General features: G+C 39.8%; 1 protein-coding gene and 2 pseudogenes across 1 annotated transcript in view; all 3 read right to left on the bottom strand.

The window, feature by feature from the left end:
* The window catches only part of LOC140923418 (uncharacterized), a 24,333-nt gene extending 2,288 nt beyond the window's left edge, over positions 1-22,045 (bottom strand). The window contains exons 1-11 of the mRNA XM_073373514.1: positions 21,909-22,045; positions 18,855-18,937; positions 18,617-18,676; positions 13,174-13,203; positions 12,062-12,270; positions 11,442-11,707; positions 11,043-11,112; positions 9,842-9,891; positions 9,674-9,763; positions 7,476-7,552; positions 6,419-6,517 (exon numbers count right to left, since the gene is read on the bottom strand). Coding sequence (XP_073229615.1) covers positions 6,419-6,517; positions 7,476-7,552; positions 9,674-9,763; positions 9,842-9,891; positions 11,043-11,112; positions 11,442-11,707; positions 12,062-12,270; positions 13,174-13,203; positions 18,617-18,676; positions 18,855-18,937; positions 21,909-21,990 — 1,116 coding nt within the window. The 5' untranslated portion in view covers positions 21,991-22,045. The remainder of the gene's footprint in view (positions 1-6,418; positions 6,518-7,475; positions 7,553-9,673; positions 9,764-9,841; positions 9,892-11,042; positions 11,113-11,441; positions 11,708-12,061; positions 12,271-13,173; positions 13,204-18,616; positions 18,677-18,854; positions 18,938-21,908) is intronic.
* On the bottom strand, positions 13,312-15,294 carry LOC140923419 (uncharacterized; annotated as a pseudogene).
* LOC140923420 (uncharacterized) lies at positions 16,574-18,606 on the bottom strand (annotated as a pseudogene).
* Positions 22,046-22,052: the final 7 nt, after the last annotated feature.

Genomic DNA, 22,052 nt, shown 5'->3' on the forward strand with positions numbered 1-22,052 from the left:
AAATAGGAAGTATTGTATTTTCACCATAAAGGAAAAGTCTTTTAACCAATCGAATTGTAACGCGTTGATCAGCTAGCACGTGTATTTTTGAATAGGTTTTTGTGTTCCTTTGTGATAATCGAACACCTGTGTTTACTGTAGACTGCCAAAAGTAGTGCATAAACTGTTGTAAATCGATCACCTAACCCGCGATTACCTGCGATTATATGTGAAGTACTATCTACGAGGTTTACTCTACAAAAAAGAAGTTGCAGCATTACAGAAAAGTCTCAGTTCTTGTCCAACCTTCGTACCTTGGGACGTGGAAATTAGACCCTGTACCTCTGGGAGTAGTAACGAGTGCCAGCAGCGAGCCAGTCGCTCTACCGAATTGCAGTTTCCCCTGACAATAACTTCCATTAGCAGATCACTATTTGCTAATTCTCGCGCCCTCGCGAAGAGCTTTAGTTCCGTTGTTTTCCTTGTTCGACTTTCCCGCCAATTTAGTTTGACAGTCTGAAAAGCCGCTTGACACAGTGAAATTTCCTCCCGTTACATTGGTGGAGAACCTGGGCATTTCTACTGTCTCTACTGCGACCGGGAGGATAAAGTTGCAAGACAAGACTACCACAACTTCAAGGTAATCCCTCGGAAACGTAAAACTTTCCGACTTCTCATTCTTTTACTCCAGTAGAAGATTACACAACGGCCACCCCGCCGTCTCGTGGTTATCCATGCAGTTGAATTGACTGAGCTATTTATCCACGAAGGGCATTGTTACCCAATATTTATCCACGAACTTTTACCTATTTGTTCGACATCGAAAAAGGAAAAAAAGAAAAGAAAAACTTTGCTATTCCATAGCAAACCAAAAAGAAAAAGAAGAAAAATAAACAAAACGTTTATCCATCCTACCTTATGAAAAAGAGTAGTTCCAAAAGCTACCACAATTTCCGTCCAAGATTTCGTTTACTTACTGGATCATTCCAGAAGAAATCCGCTACCAGTCAACAAATTGTAGAAGATTATTGCGACCAGTGCGCCCGAGAAGGAAACGAAAATCAAATACCCTGTGAACGTTGTTTACAAGAAAACGCTGATACCACGAATACCATTAATCCCCCCGAAGGAGAAATTAAGAACCAAGAGCCATTAAACACGGATCAATCGGAATCACCGTCAATTTTACATGCTTTGAATACACTCAGTGAAAATCCCGCCATAATTCCAAGCCCAACTGCCGAGAGGACAGACACCTCAAGTGAATCCAGTCCAAGCAATACAGAAGAAAGCGCTTCCGAAGAATCCGCCATTATACGAAGAAACACCACTTATTTGAGTACCAAAACGCCCGAGAAACTATTCCACAACGAGAAAGAAGAAAGTTCAGACCAGTTAGAATACGACGATTTTATTCCCAGTTGTTCAATCAACAGTTCCAGTGAAGATATTTTTACTCAGTCTAAAATGGCAACAGAAGGAATTTCGATCTACAAAGAGAAATGGTAGATTTACAGCGCCAAATGTGCCAACATCTTGAAGCTGCACAAGTTTCTTTGTCCACCCCACATGTAACAGAATCTATTGTTGTCAAGCCTACGTTATTCCATGAACGCGAAAATGAAATTGTTGATCGTTGGCTTCAGCGTTTCTCCTTATACCTTGTCAACGGAAAACTATCGTGCTCAAGAGACCAGGCAGCTGTTAAACTGGCTCTTCACCTTTCTGGGCCAGCAGAAACATTTTATTATAATCCTCTTAGTTCAGTACAAGCTTCGTACACCTTGTTGAGAGACGCATTGAAGGAACGTTTTTCTCCTACTCATCGCCACCTAAAAAACCGACCAGAACTGTCAAAACGCCGCCAAGGTCCATCTGAATCTATTGAAACCTACTTAGCAGATTTGAATGAAAAATTTAGCTGCCTAGATCTTCGTGATGACGATAAAATTTGTTACCTTATTCAAGGACTACGTGCAGATATTCAAGCTGAGGTATTAAAAAAGGAACCTAAAACTTACAACGAGCCAGAAGAAACAGCAAGACTTATTTACTCCATTCAACAGTCCACCCTTAAGAGAAAAGAAGAAGATGTCTCACGTATTGTACAGGCTGCTAGTTGCGTGCCTTCAACAACTAATGCAGGCGCAACTTCTGAAGTACCAGGTGCTCTTACCCGAATACAGCATCAACTTGATAACGTAATGTCAACTATGGCCAAAACGCCCTCTAAGTCAGAAGCCGCTTTAAACGCATACCAGTACTCGCCCCAGTACACCACTGCTATAGATAGTAAAATGACAAGCCTTGGAGAGAGAATGGAGCAACTCATGAAAATGGTTGGAAACCGCCCTCAAGAAAGTACAGGGCTTAAAACTGCTGCTTACCAGCCTACCGCTATTTAATCGGCAGATGAAGAACTGAGGTACTTACAAGAACAAGTTCGTCAGTTAAGGGGCATAACTTCAGAAGAACATTTTAATGCTATTGCAGCCTATCAGCCCTCTACAAGTGAACGTAATCACTCTGGCAGTGAATCAGAAGAACTGCGGCGCCTTAGGGAAGAAAACAGATTTTTAAGGACCGCTCAGTGTTGTTCACAACAACTACAGCAGTTTCACAACCGCATGAATTACAGTGGACAAGATGCATCCCATTTACAAGAAAGAATGATGAATGAAATACGTCGAATGCAAGCTCGCATAGACGGGTTCATGAAAGCCCACACAAATAGAAACAATCGACAAGAACAACCGAGAGTACGGACCCGGGAGGGGCGCCCGGTTTGTGACATCTGTGGTCGAGTGGGTGACGTGAGACAGAACTGTTATGCTAGAGTTGATCAACGAAATCAATATCAAAATCCTCGAAACACTCAGCCACACACACGGACAGGCCCAAGAACTGCTGCTTTAGAAGCCGACGGTACCACAGAACTAGTTGTTGCCCAGTTTAATCAGCCAAACCACCAACAGACAGAGCAAGAAGCACAGCCTGAAGGAGCTTATTATGCAAGACGAAGCAATCCACCCATATTTTGGTCTACAGAGGTACCAAGAATAAGTACCATTCAAGCTGTCCAGCCAATTAACTACAATTCAATGAAGAAGAATGAGGCACGTGCACGCGATATACTTAAGACTGATTTTACTGAACCAACTCTAAACTCAAAACGTCAGAGCCACTCTGATCAGACTCAGAGTACATTTCACCCTCAGCACAGTCAAGAGAATGCGACAGAACCAGAAACCTATACAAAAACCAAGCCTAATTCTTCAGAAAAGGTAATCGTGATGACCAACAGCCACAAAGAAAATCTGCAAGTGACAAATGCAACGCAAACTGTTGCCACACATAGCGACCCTGCTGAAGAAGACCAAGTGCGCATTATATCAAGTGATGAACGCTACACGATTGCAGACGACTCTCTTCAGTCCGCGCCAGATCAGGAGCCCACTCACCAGCGACAGGAGTTATCGAGTTCAAATCAAGAGACTAGAGTCCACTCAAAATCAAACAGAAATACACAAGGGTCTGCAATGCATAAGAAGATCAAACCCACACAGCGTAGTTTTCCACCAAATAGACCGCAACGGACCGCCTTTGTCATTGGTAAAATAAATGATTGTCCAACGAAACTACTCATTGCCTCGGGAGCTTATCTCGGTGATAAACTACGAATTTGTCAAGGAAGTCCTTCATGATGACGCCCATCCTGAAATGACCCCGAGTACTTTCCCAGAAGTGCATACCGTCAGTGGTGAAAAACTTTCAACTATTGGCCAGATTCAAGTCACCTTGTTACTAAATGGAAGACAATTTCCGTGTCAATTTCATGTCATTAACAATATGGCTTATCACGCTGTTCTTGGAAGAGATTTTCTGCAGTCCAATGGTGCGATCATTAATTTTTCTGAAGGAACATTAAAGTTAGACAAGACCTACCCACTTAAGATGACCCTAGGAGAATATTCACGACCTGTAGCTCTCCTTACCGTCGTAAAGACCACCCCTGTTGCTAGAAGCAATGACGTCGATAAATTCCTAAGCAAGCTTCCCCATTATTATAGTGCTTTCCTACACAGGTGCAAGAAGGCCCGTCACTTCTTTCTCAAATTCCTCCTCATTCTTTTGCTAATGTCACCTGATGGACATGTCAACTCCCAAATCAAGCAAGAATCAACAACCGCCTTACTCGAAGGATGCAAATTAGTCAGTGATCCGGAGTTTACCAAGTCAAGTCTTTAAACAGTACATTTTGAAAGCAAGCCACCCAGTCGCGTCCAAGCAAATCACCACATCATTCTACAATTTCTTCTTACTCCAGTCCGCCTGAAAGACTCCAGCATCATTTTCACACAATCCCTCAAGCTACCAGAAAGAGCAACTGCAATTTATCAACTTCAAGAAAAAAGAAACATTCCACACCCATACATCAAGACGAAATACCCGTCAATTTGGTTTGACAGGCCGAAAAGCCGCTTGACGCAGTGAAATTTCCTCTCGTTACAGTTGCACTGAAGCGAACAACTTAGCTGCCGATGAATGTCAGACGAATCCTGATGTTAAGAAATGGACGTCCATGAGCGAGGGACGTGACAACTTTTCCATGTTAGAAGACTGGCTTTTCATTTAAATATTTCTTTCTATTTAATGCAACACACGCCACTTTGGAGGACTAAATTTCGGATACCGAGGAAAAAGAAGACACGAACAAAAATAGGAACTTTGAGAATTTCTACACGAGTTCTTAACTTCACCGGCACATCCGATCCGAAAACTTCACAAAGATTAACTTGAGCTATTACTGACAAGATTTGGTGACTGAGTGGAGTATACAAGTGTAGCCCAGAGGTTTTGCTTTTGTTTGTATCTGTATCTTGCTAAGCTTTTATCATTAAATTTGTACATGATCTTGTTATCATTTTTTATGCGTCTCCTCAATTCTGTGTATTCGCCCATTTAGCAAGCACGATAGATTGATGTCAGCATGAGCGAGTTTCAAAAAACCTTTGAAAATTTTAAGCTCGGGTGATGTTTCTTCTACCATTTTATGGCCACCGCAAAATGGGAACTTAAAAAAGCCTCTGACGGATTTATCTCGAAACATAATACACATGACTTACACGACCTTTATTTTCCTAAAGGTGTTTTGAATAGAAACGAGGGGGAAAACAATATTAATATCAATAAGCCATATGGTTTGAATTAATATAGTTATTGTACATTGAGATAAATCGCTTGGAAAGAGAGAGTTAGAACGCTGCGCAAAGAGGGGTACAATCAGTCAGAAATAGACCTTCTCTTTAATACAATAGTTCTACCTTATATTAAGTACGCATCATCTGTCTACGCCGCGTCCGAGTCCGATCTTACACCTGTACAATGTTTCTTAGACCGCTGTTTTAAAAAGAAATATAAGTCTAAGCCAGTAAGTGTTTATGATTTCTTAGAGAGGCAAGACCGTAAAATTTTCAGAAAAGTTTCTAATGCTAAAAGACATCCACTTTTATCTATTAAGCCTCGTGTTAAACCGTCCAGTTACAATCTTAGGAAAGAAACTTGTTTTAAACCAAAGATTAACACTATGCGTTTTAAAAAGTCTTTTATTAATCGTTGAGTTTTTAAATATGAATTAGCTATGTAATAAACTAGAATTTTTTTAGTTCTTACTTTTTACCTCTTTTAAAATTTCTTACACTGACTTGTAACAAAAGATATGTATTTTTGTCTTTTGATGAATAAAGACTTTATTACTTTATTATTTAATGTGATCAGAAGTAAATAAGGGCACGTAGTGCGTTTCGCTCAGTCCAGCTGGCACAAAAACTTCGGAGGAGTTATAAAGCGGCATAATTTTCTGCCATAAAGAAAAGTTAGTCACGGATGAGACAAAAGGCAAACTCGAGCGAATTTTTAACTCATATTAGTATCACGGTAAAAAAAATATGTTATCGATCGTTTCATCTATTTACATTGTTTAAAGCGAGTGCCGATGAAAGCAACATAGTTCACAAATGCAAATGATTTTATTCTTTTAAGCTAGAGAAAAATACCAAGAGAAAAATGTTAAAACTGAATATCTTTTATCTTGTGGAAAAAAAATAATGCGTTTAACATGAAAACGGTTTTTATGTAGACTGTAGACCGCAAATTAGGATCGTCTCAGTGTAATCAATGAGGCCCATGGATCGGGATCAATGGGCAGTTGGCTGTCTATTTTAGCAAACTTCTCGTTTTCATACGATACAATATTTCTGTCTAGTGTTAGCAGAAGCATCCCAGTGAATTCGCCTTTTGGCGAGTCTAGTTAGTTCCATGTTTCACCTTCAGCTATACTGTATTTGGATTTTCTTCCTTCCTTAATTTCTTACTTACTTGAAAGTACATAAATAAGATAAAAGCTGAACGAAAAAAACAACTATCGTATCATACTTACCTCGTATATGATCACTTTAACAACTTCACCGTATTTACCGCATTCATCAACAACTTCAGGCTGTAATTCATCATCTACTTCACCAGGACCTACCATATTCTACAAGACAAAAGTTTGCAAGAACATAAGAGTTGTCTGCCTCATTTGAAGAGAGACTACTCTTGCACTCGTCTTCCTTATTTCCAAACGACACAGTACTTTTTTTTTATAAAATCCTTTGCTAAGAAAATAAGTAGAACATTTACCTTAGGCCGACTCTGAGTTAAGAAAGAGTAGTAGTAGCTACTTTAGAGATTACAATGCAAGAGAGAAAGTCACCTTCCTTCCTTGTGTACAATACTTTACATAACGAATGTTGCGAGCCTTGCTCCTATTGTCTTGTTAACATTTTGATTCAACATTACTTAAGCATTATTGTGTACTTATCTCTTTATATTATTTATGATTGGACAACCATTTAAGGTACAGTAAGGATGAACTTCGCACAATAAACAGAAAAAAGATGTCCCCGACAAAAAAGACGTCATATTACACCCCTACCTCCCTATAACGGCCACCTCTCCACAACGGCGCCTTTCTTCTGTCACCAAGGTGCCCGTTGCGGAGAGGTTCAACTTTAGAACAGGATCAAATTTAGAACAGTGATGGAAGGAGAATTTCCTTATTTGTTGGACAAACCAATATCAAATCTTTGCTGACGTGCGTCCATTGTTTACATTTTTGCTGACTGGCATACGAGGTGAGCCATTTAGGGCATCGCCGTATATATGTATACAAATTACGTTCAGGCGTTGAAAGCATTGGTTAACTTGAGAAATTTGTGTAATTTTCAAGAAATTCTTTGCAAACACTATCTAAGGAAATAGCAGTCATAAAGAAAACTAGGAAATTCCGAGTTGTTAAAATAGAATTTCTCCCGCGATATTTGGTAGGTTAGGCTCATACTCTCAGAGACTGCTCATTTCAGTATATGCATTCAGAGATGTTATCTTTTTGATCAGACAGAGAACGATACCCGCGTGTTCATGAGAAAATAACTAATGAGAGCTGTACTTACTCTCAGGACAATGACTTTACTTGGATTTTTCATCACACTAGTCACTGGCTCTGCTTCTTTAACGGCAGCTTTTGATTCTGTAGATAAAAAATAAATAAATAAAAATACGAATCCAAACAGTCCAGTCTCAAAATGCACGAATGTACATGTAAAACCAAATCTTTATTCTCATCAATGCATCAGTTACGACGATCGAGCTACTTTTTAGAGATTGAGAATCAAGTTTTCCCTCTACCTGTTATATTTAAGTGTTTACTATATCTACAAAGAAACAAGTACTTTCAAGACAGCTTAACCCATATAAATCATTTTGAACATAACTTCTTATCTGCTCATTTCTTAAGAAACTGTCAACTTGAACCTGATTTTTGCTGCTTGCTGTGCAAGTGATTCTGAATCTCTCGGATTATTATGATACAAGTACACTAGTATTTTGGTATCTGAAGAGTCTTTTACTTAAGGTGGCCCGAACCTATTTATATGCGCGTTGGTTGTTTTTAAATCGCGTTTTTCGACTGGAAAGTTTTGACAGATTCCTGTGATTTTTGGGACCTTTTATAAAGAATGGTCGAACTTTAAGAAACTGTTATATATTTAATTGTAGGTATAAAAACGTTTGATATCGGCACATGTTTAAAACCACATTTTTACAAAACATGTCAACAACTTCGAAACCCCAATAAGCCTCAGAGTTCTCTAGTTTTATATCTGCAAGTTTGAAGTCAATCGTGAGCGTAGAACTCGCTGCACAAATAGAATGTGGGCAAGATGAACGAACATCTGTTTATCAAAGTTACTGTGTATTTGCCCTTATCTTTTCGAAAAAAAAATCTCAACAAAGCAAGATATAGCATCTACGGAGATCTCCTACCAGTTTTAGCACCGAAGGTTCCCGTCTTGAGGAGAAATAAAGCCACCAACTCCAGTACTTCAACGGATCCAGTACTTCAGCTGGAACGAAAACCCTTATATTAGGTAATTTATTCAAGCTTGTAAGATTTGCCATCACATTCGCACGGGCAGTTTGCCACTTAGGATAATGAAAAGAATAAGACGATTGTCATATTTTCTTCATCTTTATCCCCAAGCGGCAAACTTCCCGTGCGAATGTGAAGTCAAGTCTAAAAACCATGAATAAATTACCAAGTACAAGGGCTTTCAGTGCAGCTGAGAAATGGACGGTTAGAAGTACTGGAGTTGGTGGCTTCATTTGTCATAAAAATGGAAACCTGCGACGCTAAAAACTCTTAGGAGTTTTTCGTAGATACTATATTTTGCCTTGTTAAGATAGGTTTCGAAAAGGGAGGGACAAATACAAAGTAAGTTTGATGAATGAAAGTTTTTAAATCTTGTCCCGCATTCAGCATAAAGTTGTTCTTGTTGTATTGTAAACTGTATTCGCCGTAGGTTTCTGATCAGCCAGTTTCTTGCAACTGTGGCTTTGGGCAAGAATACTATTGCAGATAGGAGATAGTCTGTCGGCAGTTTTCCTCTATTTGTACGTCAACTTTCAGAACATCCTCGGAGACCCAGGGGCAGATAGTGGGGGCGAGGGAAAGTCTAAACAGGCGGGAAAATATGGCACAAAAGAAAAGTAAAGAACGGCCAGAAGAGCCCCTGGGGATAATGTCTTACCGGACCAGTTCCAAACGGTCGTCGCCGTTCTGGCTTCTGATTGGTGCCAGAAAACTTGTGTTGTCCCCAGGGGCTCTTCTGGCCGTTCTTTACTTTTCTTTTGTGCCATATTTTCCCGCCTGTTTAGACTTTCCCTCGACCCCACTATGTGCCCCTGGCTTTCCGAGGATGCTTTCACAAATGTGTTAGCGTTGCATTTTAAGGCTAAATTTGACAAGCTATTTGTGCAGCGAGTTCTACGGTCACGATTGACTTCAAACTTGCAGATACAAATCTAGAGAGCTCTGAGGCTTATTTGCTGAAGTTAGAGAAAAATCTGTCATAGGGTTTCGAAATTATTGACATTTTTTGTAAAAATGCGGTTTTAAACATATGCTGATATTTCAAACGTTTTAATACCTACAAGAAAGTAAATAACAGTTTCTCAAAGTTCGAGCATTCTTTATTAGGGATGCAAAAAATCATAGAAATCGTTTAAATCTTTCCTGCCGAAAAACGCGATTCCAAAACATAACCAACGCGCATATAAATAGGTTCGGACCACCTTAAGTAGTCAACGTTACCTTTGTCCTGGTTGATTATCTTTCCACCACGCTTGCTTGTTTTTTCCACTTGAAGACAAGTATTAATTCCCTGTTCTTGTTTTCCTAAACCTACGTAATAAATTAAAGTACGTTAACCATAAATAGACTTATCATGCAACACCAGTATAAATATAATTTGCCCATTACCTTGTCCGTCTTTCCAGCCATACTTTGCCATAATCTGAGATGCCACAGGACTAAAAAATAAAAGAAAAAAGAGAGAAAGGGAGAGGGAGAGGGAGAGAGAGAATACATGTCAACAGGATTAGTTACCAAGGAATAAAAGAAACAAGGTAAGTGGAAAACGTCTTTCTTATACACCACTGGGTCTCGTCCCTCGATCTGGAATTATGGACACATACCACGAAAGACATTCAGTGACTTTCATTGGTTCCTGGCCTTTTCACCTTCCCACACCCCGCTTTCAATTTTTGGATATTTTCCCTTTCAATCAGCATTGTCTGAGTGAGTGAGGATATGACTAGCATGCAAGCAAGGCAGGTATCCTTTCTCAGCTTGTTCATTCCTTCTACAGTTGCAGTCACGCCGTAAGAGCTTTTCTTCTCAGCTGACTAGAAAGAAACTGCTAGCAGTCGCTGGAAAACGATAGAAATCATGAAAATAGTAGGATTTCAAAGCTCAAACGTTACCAGTAAGGTAAAGGGATATCTGTCTCAAACAGCAAAACTGCGGGAAGATCTGGTCGTACTAACAGAGAAATGAAAAAAAGCCACAAAGCCAAACGAAGAAGCAAGCTAATGGTAAATTTTGTCAAAATGTCTATATTCGATTCATTTATAATACTGTACTCGAGTGAAAATGAAGTTAAAACTGCTCAGTATTTATAAAATGTCACCTGAAAAGGTGTTTTAACTTAATTGCAGGTTTTCGACCGATACGTCCATTTCAATGAAAGGCGTCCTAAACGAAGTTGAACGATCACTGAAAACTAACCTTAAAATTGTTTCAGGGTATAACCATGTTTTGAGGATTTTGATACCATCTTCCATTTTTATTCAACTCACTCTTAAGCTCGTTGTCAGCGAAGACGAGCTGATCTTCACTTTGCTTATGGAAACAAGGATTTTTCAAGCCTGTAATCCCACAGGAACCTTAAAACGTTTAAGATTTTCCTTGTTTTCCAGCAACTCAGCCGCATTTTTATCATGCCTGTTTGTGTTTCGCCAAGCAGTTGACCCTCATTACTCATTAGCCTTGCCTTTACGCGAAAACAAGCACTCGTCCTAGGCCCCCCAGGAATAAACTTGCCTAGCCTCAAGAATTTTGTCCACGGTTGTAAAATTTCAACGTGTGAGTAAAACGCAAGGTAGTGATAATCAGTTCATACCTGGCAGCAAAACCAACATTTGGTTTCTCTCCACTTGAAACAGGCCACTGCTCAGAAGAAGGTGCTGGGGCTGAAAAAAGAAAACAATTAAAACAAAGTATTAGAATTTACAGACATAAAAGATCTAACTCTACATATTCCTTGGATATTGAAGGCAAAATACGAAAAATGGACAATGTTATTTACATTTGAATGTTAGAAAAAATAGTAAAAGAGAAAACAACACGAGTCCTCTTAGAAAGATGTTTAATTTCACAGCTTTTGTTTCCCATTTCATTTTAAAGTAAGATATCATTACAGTATCTTTGAAAAGACTCTTGCATTGATTATTGCGTCATGACACAGCTTTTCTTAACAGGAAGTATGGTCAGATGGCTGACATTGAGGAATTTTATATACCTGACTCCTCCATAAGAGCTGGGGGAGGTGCGATTGCTGCTCCACCACCATACCGAGAAGGACGGCTATGGCTGTCATCATCATCATCACCACCTCTCCGTCTTCCCCTTTCTCTGCCTCTGTCTCTACTGTTGTAATCACGATCACGATCTCTGTCTCGATCCCTGTCACGATCACGATCGCGATCACGATCTCTGTCACGGTCTCTTTCCCGTTCCCTTTCTCGATCCCGTTCCCGATCTAGGTCACGATCCCGATCTCTATGCCTAAATAAAATTGAAAGCAGAAAGTGTCAAGCTCCCTGAAAATGACCAATTTCCCTTAAATATTATTACTTCAATACAAAAGAACATCAAGTTTTGTGATTAGTCTCACTCATAGAGCGGTTTTCACTTGACTGTCGAAAGGTATTGGTTTTGGTTTTGGTTTTGGTGTTACTACGCCCTTTGGTTGGCTAGTGTATTTACTTTGGTTTTGGTTTTACGACAGTCAAGTGAAAACCGCTCTAACAGAGGATTATGCTTTATGTTTGGAGGAAGGAAACTTAAGATATACCTGGGAGGTACACTCTTACTTGTATCTTAACTTAGGAAGCGTTGTGAGCAAAATTATTTGCATACCTTTCTCTGTCATAATCACGATCTCTTGACCTCTCTCCTCTGTCTGATCTATCTGGCCTTTCACTTCTCTCATTTTCTTTGTCTTCGCGGAACTTTTGTTGCACAACTTCATATTCATTTGGCCTCATTGGATCATACTCATCAATAATGACAGCAAGTGAAGCCTCTGTTTCTATGAATGGTTCTGGCACCTTGTGTACATCAATGTCCTAACAGGAATCATCAAAAAACAGCTAAGGTTTTACAGATGTTTTCACTTCAATAACTTACTCCTCAGCGAAAGGCTTATGCACCTATCAATGTAAAGCCGGCGGAGTGGGAGGCAGGGCATTTTTCCCTGCCCACAGGCAAATCATCCCAGTCAAATGCACAAAAATTTCCCCACGCCGAGCTGCACATTGCTGCCATTGACTTAACTTTTACCTTTGTTCTGGTTTCTAATAAAATTAGCAAATGACATCTTTTATTGAAATGTGACAAGAGTATCAAAACATTTTATTCCCGTACAGAATTGTAGTCATTTCAAAACTTAAGAATTCATCTTATACTGAGCTCAATCTAAATTATAGATGGCCCTGTCCCATGAATACGTTCATATAAGAGTGCAGTGTTAGGTTCTCTTGCGAAAAGCACCAAATAAAAATTTATTCTTAAAGGTCTTGATTCCTGAGACACTCACTTCCGCATTATCTACAAACACGGTCACGAAAATTCAAAATCCAGAATCGTTAACGTTTTATCGCCCTAGGTTAAAGGTCTCCTGAAAATTAAACCTTCTCTGCACGTTTTCAGCTGAATTCAAATACAAGCAAGCCCGGAACACGATTAGCGACATAGGATGTCTGCAAAGTGCATGCAGGCTAGAAAAATATTTTCCACGCGTATAATAAAGTCTGTTAAGAATAACTAAATCACAAAAACATTATTTGTGATGCCTTGCTTATTATAATATTTACATAGCAGAATATCAACCCTGAATCATTTGTCCACAGTACGTTTTATGTTTAAAAATGGTACAATCAATACACTGTAGTAACTGGTAATAGCTATTTAGGCCAAGAGCATTACAGCATAGAGGAAATCTAAAGACTAAAAGACTTGGGTGAGCTTACTGGTATTTCTCTGCCATCAAGATCGGAATCCTACAAAATAGTAATCAAACTAAAACTTAGTTCATGCAAGTAATAAAAACATTTTTAACTTGACAATTTAAAAGTTATTAACTACAAATGGGATAATACATGTACATGTATACCTTGTAAATGCAATGGCATGCAAATTTGCATTAAATTCTTTCTCAAAGCGTTTCCCAGCCAATTAACATATTTTTATGTTTGTTTACATAACAACAGCAATCCAATACATTACGCTGTATTATTCTAAAAAGGTTCAGATTTTCAGGAAGTATAGAATTTTTCTCCAAAAACATGAAACGTAATGTAGAGGCAACTATCGGTAAATTGTAGCTTAGGAGATGCAATAAAATTATAAATAAACATTTTTTGCTGACCTTGACTGAAACCAGCTGAAATGGCGACGTTATCTTTAATGATACTCTTGAAAGAAGGATTCACAAATGACTTAAATCAGGCGGATTACAAAACTTCTTGATGCGATTAGCATGAAAAAACATCTCTCTAAAAGCTGTCTACGCCGACTACGCCATGCTCACTACAGCAACGCCTGTTTGAAATTAACTTGGAACCAGTCCGGTGCACTCAGCTAGGCGTTGACTCGCTCCTGGTCGATCTCAGCTATAGAGTCATGCACTTCACGTTCAGCACCTCCGAAATTCGCGCCATTGTCGCTTAGAATACGCACTGGGTTCCCTCGGCGGGCTCGGAAACGAAGTGGAGCCATGATAGCCACGAGTCAGTGCCAAGGCTATGAGTGACTTCAAGATGAAGAGAACGCACGTGTGAAGAGGCAAACATATTGTTTCTCCACTCTGTTGCGACCAACACAATCCCGGAACGGATCAGCATAGTTCAAGCCCACAGGCTGCAATGGTGTGCGTACTCCTCCAAGTCGCACTGCTTGCAAATTACTCATTTTCTGGGTCAACGGCCTGACATGGCGTCGATGATAGACTGGGATTTTGACAGTGCAATTCTTCTCTTCTGCGCGATCATGTAAGATCCAAAATTTTTCTCTCAGATAATTGAACACGTGTTCTACTCCCGCGTGGATCAGCTTTTGGTGATAGCCAGTTACGAGGAGGCGTGCAACATCGTGTTCGTGATCCAGGATAATCGGATGTTAGGCTTCCTAGGGTAATTTAGCCTGGTCAATTCGTCCCCCAAAACGCAGAACTCTATCCACTAACTGTGGGTTAAGGCTGGTGATACGACTTGTGCATGGAACAGGGCGTCCTTTGGACAACGATTCTACTTCGGCTGGAAGTTTTCTCTCTGCACCCACTTGATCCAGTATAATTCGGCTTCCCTTAGCTCGAGAACGGATTAAGTTCCTTGACTACGTTGCCCTTTGTTTTGCACGTTGTGGCAGAAGCGTTGAATGCAGGCTGTCTCGTAAGGAAGCTTGATCCAACTAGAATAAGCTCTTTAACTCAGCCTCGTCTGTTGGGGGCGTAGGTATCGGTACGTCATCAATCGGCTATTCTGATTTGTCGCACTTGAGGAATTCTGGACCCTTGATCCAGGTAGCGATATCTGCAATATTCAGATTTGTATGCACATAATGCCGTTGTGTTGGTTTACTTTCAGTCAGCAGCTTAGTCACTCGGTTGGCAACAAACGGACAAAAGTTTCTAGGCTCTCCACGAATCCACCAGAGCGCTGTGGTAGAGTATGTAAAAAACTTGAGGTCATAGATGCTTAAATTCAGCTACTCACAGACAACCCTTTGCAAGGCGCACAGCTAACTGACAACCTATTTACTCTCCTCAAAGTATGGAAATTGTCTTCGAGGGCATAAATCGCGTCTTAGCCATAAGTAGATGACACACAGTTTCTCTGTCAGTAGCTCGCAAGTAGGCAGCGGCTGCACAGGTGTCTTCTGAGGCATCAGAAAAGACAATGAACTGTCTAATCCATGTTTGACCTGGAAGACTGTAGATGTGAGGAACAGTAAACGATTTTAGGGGCCACTCAAGATTCATATCTACTGGCACCTGGTCATGCCAATCCAAACCGAGAGATCAAGTGCATTAATGCAAGCCCTAAGGGGTCTGACCGCGCATCCCACCTGAAACCCTACCGCGAACTAGAGGTAATTTCAGCCTGTTCGGCTTCCGGTACTGTAGCTAACACTTCTGGTGGCCATGAGAGCTGTAACATCCCTGTGCAAAGTCACTGCCTCTACCTGGCTTCTACAACACGTGTATTGATGAAAATGTTACGTCTGACTACGGCAGCTGCGGTAGGCGATTCTTCCTGGTTGTCTTCTAATCATAGCAAAGTTAGCTTCACAAGGCGATGACTTGTCTCCAAACACCACGCAGTTCATTTCATAGATGTCTAGCGGCCTGTTTGTCTTCACATCACGCACAGATATCAGTGGTACTTGCAATCTTCCGGTTTCAAGTGTACATGACAGAACATACACTGTATCAGAAACATCTCAGCAGAGTGCTTAGTCCTGTATCAAGGCAGTCAATAAGGCAAATTCTTTCATGCTTTGCTGCAGAATCAAATACCACTCGCGGCAGTGGTTTATGAAGCAAGATTACTGAGTGATGGGGGTAGAAACCAGTGCTCCGCGTCCACTGGACACTCCTTATTGCACAGTTTGCGAGCAAACCCTTTCTCAACGTACAGAAGTATGACTCATCATAACCTTTGGCCAACTTTGGGTCTCGTTTTAGACGACGTTTAATAGATGCCAGACGTTTAAGAGTTTTCTCATAGTTATCAGGCAACGGTGGTCGATTAGCTTTCCACAGGACTCCCAGTTCATAGCCCGAATCAACCCTGCGGCATGTCTCCTTAAGTATGTCCATCACCCTATGCTCACTGCGGATGTATACTGAGGCTGCCTCCAACCGAACACCAAATGTTCCCACCTCCTAAAACATGGGGAACTGGTTACTGATGTCATCCTCAGCCTCCATTACTTGCGCACGAAGAACACGTTTTCCTGGACCACGGGTAGATGAAATTGGTCCAACGATCACCCAACCGAGTGGCGTCAACTCAGCATATGGCTCAAAGTGATGTCCGTGTCTGACTTCTACCTGGACCATTAAGGCCGCAGCATCTAGACTGGGTAAAACATCCACTGTTTTCGTCACCAAAGGACTCCACCAGGACATCACGTAAATGCATCTCTTGACTTCTGACCACTCTACAGTTTCCAAAGGTGCGCGTATGTTCTTAATAGTCCAGGCACGGAGGGCACAAAAGGTAAGCTGACTCAGTGTGACTTGACAGTTGTTCTAACTCCTTCAACGGCCTGCACGGTAAGATTCTGCTTGGGACCTTGAATACTCAGCTGGTTTGCAAGTGTCGTCTTATTGCTGGTGTCCAAGGAGAATAAGGCCAGAACAAAATCCTCCCAGAATCACTCAAAAAGGGGACTGTCACCTTTTTAAATGCAACTTTAACTGAATCCGTTTGGTTGCTCTGCGCTTTACGTCTAGCAAAACGAATTTCTCCATTCTCGGTGGGCAGTTCAATGCTCAGGGGCTCTTGTAGTTTCAACTCCTCTTTACAGTGGGTAGTAATGCCCTTTTTCACATGAATTTACTCCACATTTTGTGGATTGACGGCATTGACGGCACTGATGACAATCCTTGAGACAGCCAAAACAGACCTTTCTCGTTTTAACAATGTCTCATCGTTTCTCTATGTAGGCTGCAAGTAGAGTCGGACATGTGACCTCTGAATGATCGCTATCACACAGTGAACACTTTCTAGGCAACAAAGCTGGATTAGTTGTTGTGACCATCGACTGATACAGTATTTTGGGGGCTTCAACAACGACTGCACAGATCCTCTACTAAATCTATCCTTTGTGGGAATGGCAGGCTGCTCATTGTAACATTCACGCTTTCGCAGTGTTTTAGCTCATGACTCGAGCCACTCAGCTAAACCTTTGACATCCTCGGACACGTGCAGTGCTCACTTTCAGTTTGTCGCACCCATTCATCTTTCTCCGGCGTGGGTAGCTTGCGAACTAACTGCGTACAAAGGGGGACACTAAGTAGCTCGTGCTTGTAATAGGGGCGGTCCAAAGCGAACACAGCAGCTTATAAGGCATCAGTGAACCGTTCAAATCCCTCACAATCTTTTTCTTTAATCTGTGGCCAATTTGTAATGAGACGAAGGTGTGCATCTAGAACTTCACGGGGATCACCAAACATCTCTGCATTAATAGCTACACTGCCCTTTCATAATCGCCCGGTTCTAGCATTAAACAGGCAATTACATCTGACTATCACTAAGAAGGTTATTGAAGTAAGCTAACTTGATCGGACTTTACAGAGTTTTGTTTTGATCAATCATCGAACTGAAAATGCCCCAAAAGTACGGCCACTTATCAGGGTTTCCTTGAAAAGTCGGAATTTTCACCTCTTTGAGTCCACAACCCTTACTGTTCGAGAGCTCTCCTACCATGACTGAAGAACTTGCAGCCTCGTTTTCGCTAACAGATTGTGCTTGAAAAACCTGGAGTTCAACTTTACTTTTTCGTGCGAGATAATCCGAAACTTTGCCCATAATCTAACTGACATTATACTTTAAATCTTACAGCCAACTACCATCGCTTTCAATAGACTCTGGGTGAAGATCTTCTAGTCTTTTTTGTTAAGTCCCAGGCCTTAGTCTTTGCTTCTTCAATAGTTTTAGCAAACTGACATACCTTTGAAATGCTGCCATCGTGACAGCCCTCTTTGAACAACATTTCTCAACTTTACTCACCTCTGGCATTATCTAGTCTTCTGACTCTTATCTCGCTCTCTCCTTGTTTTGCCCAAACTATAATTCCCACTCAGACCCCAAATCAAGCTGCAGCTTTGGCTTGGCTTCAATTTCAACTCTACCCTTGACTCGCAGGAGGACCAACGATGTAATGGCGATGTTATCTTTAATGACACTCTTGACAGAAGGATTCACAAATGACTTAAGTCAAGCAGATTACAAAACTATTCGATGCGACTAGCATGAAAAAAACATCTCTCTAAAAACTGTCTACGCCATCCTGAAGCCAGCAACGCCCATTTGAAATTAACTTTGAACCTGCAGTCCTTCCGCGGCGTGAGGCTTAGACCTCACATGGCTTACATGCAAATTTTTAGCAAAAATGAGAAAAAAGCATGTCGATGAAAACTTGGAAAAAAAACTCCAAAACAACACAAGCACCACCACCACCAACAACAACAATGAAAATAACTATAATAATAGCCATTCATTAAAAATGGCTCTTCCACGCTATAAAATCAACGCAGCATCTCCATACTACTAAGGCTTTGTTTGTTTGTTTGTTTCCTGGTCTGGAAAACACTTGTTTGGTGGTGTTCATTACTTTCTATAGCATTAACATACATGTATGTTTCATTACATTCATAATTTAGCCCAACAAAGAAGTTATTCTTACCTCAAATTCTTCATTTTGCCTCTTATTCCCCAGAACTACTTGATTAACAGATTTTGCTTTCTGTATCATAAGTAAATAAGGACCAGTAAATATTTACAAGATTCATCAAAAAGCTTTGTGTAGCAATAAATTATTGAAACACGGTAAAAAACTCAAACGTCATTCTAATGAAGAAAATTGACTTTTACATGTACAGTAAATAACATAGAGTAAATTAATGAACATATTTTTTACTCACCGATGTAGAGACAGGCTTTGTTTGGGCAACTTTCTTTCTCTGTAGTTGAGTCTGTAAAAGCTTAAAACTTGATGACCAACCAGCTATAGATATTCAGTATAATAATCATCGGTAAGTATATGTACCTCCCCTCATGGCTTGTTCTTGCATACAGCAGAGAAGCCAACCTCACACTAACTTTCTCTATACTTTCCCTATACTACGTATATGAATATTCCAGGAGTAATAATTTTCACCTTGTAACAATTGCATTGCATCTAGTACGGGTAGATACATAGAGGATATTATTACATGGCTGCACAGAGATACGAAATTTCTCTTCTCGTGTTGAAAAATATTTCATGAGTGCGCAGCAAATGAGTGAAATATTTTGTCAACACAAGAAGAGAAATTTCGTATCTCCAAGTGGCCATGTAATGTTCTATTTATTATATAAACACCAATGAAATACCAAACCATTTCACTTAAATAGTTTTTTGGGTGTGAAAGTCGCAATTTATTATGTAGCCATAGCAACGGTGAAATTTTCACATGTGAAGATAACATGTTATTTTCACATGTGAAGATATCAAGTTTTCACGTGAAAGCTCACCTGGTATTTCATTGGTGTTTATGTAATAAAATAGAATAATTCATGCAAAGAGCATGCATATTGTATTCACATTTACATACAATTTGTTGCAAACAAGTGATACAAAAAAAGCAAGTGCATCAAACCATACAAAACCATGCATATTGGGTTTATTACAATACATACAGTGTACATGAACATTTATCATTCTATAAGTATAATTTTATTTTCAATCTCTCCAAAGCACTAACACTACACATTGTGCAATACGAAAGAGAATGACTTCGTTTTCTGAGAACATTAACATAAATAAAATTTATAATGAGGCTAAGGATTTGGGGCAACAAAAGAATAACAAGTAATCATAACTTTTTGCTCTAAAGCTGTTGGGAGAGGAAAATGAATAAGCTTGAGTAACATGGCCTATTTGAATAATCTGAGCACAGGACAAAATAGCTCATATTAAAAGTATTACTCAGGCTTACTTGTTTTTTCCCTTTCTCCTTTTGTTTTGCAAGCCCTATATTTTTTCAGAGACAATTTAATGAAATAATTATGCGTAGCCCAAGCTATTCTATGTCAATTTCTGAACAACGCCCTCTACTAAATTAGCATACATGTTAAAGTGATATATAATAACAGGGCTTCCGGAATTATAGTTTTTGGTGAATTATGCGCCAAAAATCCCAAATTATGCACAAACTATGCGAATTGTGCAACATTACACAATATTTTTAAGCGCAAATTTTATTAAGCTTGCAAATCAAGTAAGTTAAAGTAAGTAAGTAAGTCAACAAAAACAACTTACTGACTTATGCTGCCATGAGTTTTTCAGGGTGAGTGAGATAAAGTCACATGTTTATAATATTGAAATAAAACATATCAGTACAAATATGATGAGCAACAACAATTTATTTTTTTTTGTATCGACTTTTATCGATTTCTATTGACATCAACATGTCAAGGGAACGGAGATTCTTTGTATAAGCATCGTGAGTGTAAAAAGTTGTACGGCACTGATAATGGCAATAAAGTTGAATAAAGTTGCATTAAAACCATCTTTCTTCAAAAAATTATTTCAGTGATCATCACAAACAGTTACAGAACACCGCACCGCAAGCACTGATCGACGGTGCGAATATCTGAACGGCTACGTGACTGTACAACATCGTTCTTTTGGAAAACCTAGCTTCTTGGATCCTCGATCCTCGATCCTCGAAACTGAGACTCGATCCTTGCATCTTGAGACTGGATCCTCGCATCTAAAAACTCGAAGCGTTCGACCTTCGAGACGTGAGGATAGAGTCTCGAGTTTTGAGCATCGAGTGTCAACTTACTTTTGAGCGGTACTGTAGCATTGCATCAAATGAAGAGTTCTGTATCACGATCATTCAGTTACTTCAGGTTTGGATTGCACTGGTGTTTTCATGGCTAATTGTCCAGGTCAATTTTAGGACATTTCTTGGTGAGAAAATTACTCACATTTATTACACTGAGTCCACGAAAACTTATTCAGGACAGACTGATCCTTTGATCCTTCACTGATGACGAGACTTGGGTCCTCAAATTGACAGCGCTAGCATAATTGTGGATAGTCAAGTAGTGACTTTGCAACACTGTATATTTGTTTAGCTTACAACTCGAAAGCGTACGTTAACATAAACAGAGCTGAAGAAATTTTGTATGTTTTGTTACCAATTACTTTATTGCGTTGATAAGCGTAGGGGTTCGGAAAGAGTGCAGCATGATGACGAGCAGCAAATGGTGTACATCTGCCGGTACTTTTGTGTTCGACCTCTAAATAATTTCAGTGATGAGTTGGGATGAGTTGTTTCATGTTGGAGTTTTTACTAGGAAGATAACAGAGGCTACTAAGAATAATAAATCCGCTTTGTTTTAGCTCTCTACTCAGCTCTAGTTACAGTGCAAAATAAAATATTGAAACATACATAGCTCTACATAATTTATTTATGATCGTTTTTTATCTTTCGATACTTCGATAAAAGTCGATTGAAATCGAACTCTAACACCAAAAGTCGATCAAAATCGATAATCACAAGAAATTTTGTGATCAACTTTTATCGATTTCCGATATTTGTCGATTAATAAGTATCGACTTTTATCTACAACGATCGATTTTTATCGACTATCGGAATTATCGACATGTTACGTCCTGTAAAAAGCCTATCGAAGTGATACACTATATAAGCTACATACAAGTAAATAATGTTATCAGCCTTACGCTTTTAAAGCGCAAATAAACCTATCCAGGGCAAGTCGTTTAATAAGTATGTTTTTGCATTAAATGCTATAAACCACTAGTCAGGGACTAATCATGTATGTTAAGTTTTAGGGCAAGCAAAAAATATATCGCTCGAAATATCGTTCAATAACTTTGACATTTTCACATTAACTTAGTAAACCACCGACCAACATTACCAAAATAGTGCGTAATATAACCTGCTTTATACAGATTCACTTACAGAGTTTGGTAATGTCCGTTCCGTCCGTGGAATTTGACTGCATTGGGACGCCATCGATATCGACTCCATCGTACAGCGACATCTTGAATGATTCGACTGGCTTGGTAACCGTACCTGTTATCTTGTAAAGATGGCGGCTTACTT

This window comes from Porites lutea, chromosome 13, assembly GCF_958299795.1.
Source record: "Porites lutea chromosome 13, jaPorLute2.1, whole genome shotgun sequence".
NCBI classification, from domain to species: domain Eukaryota; kingdom Metazoa; phylum Cnidaria; class Anthozoa; order Scleractinia; family Poritidae; genus Porites; species Porites lutea.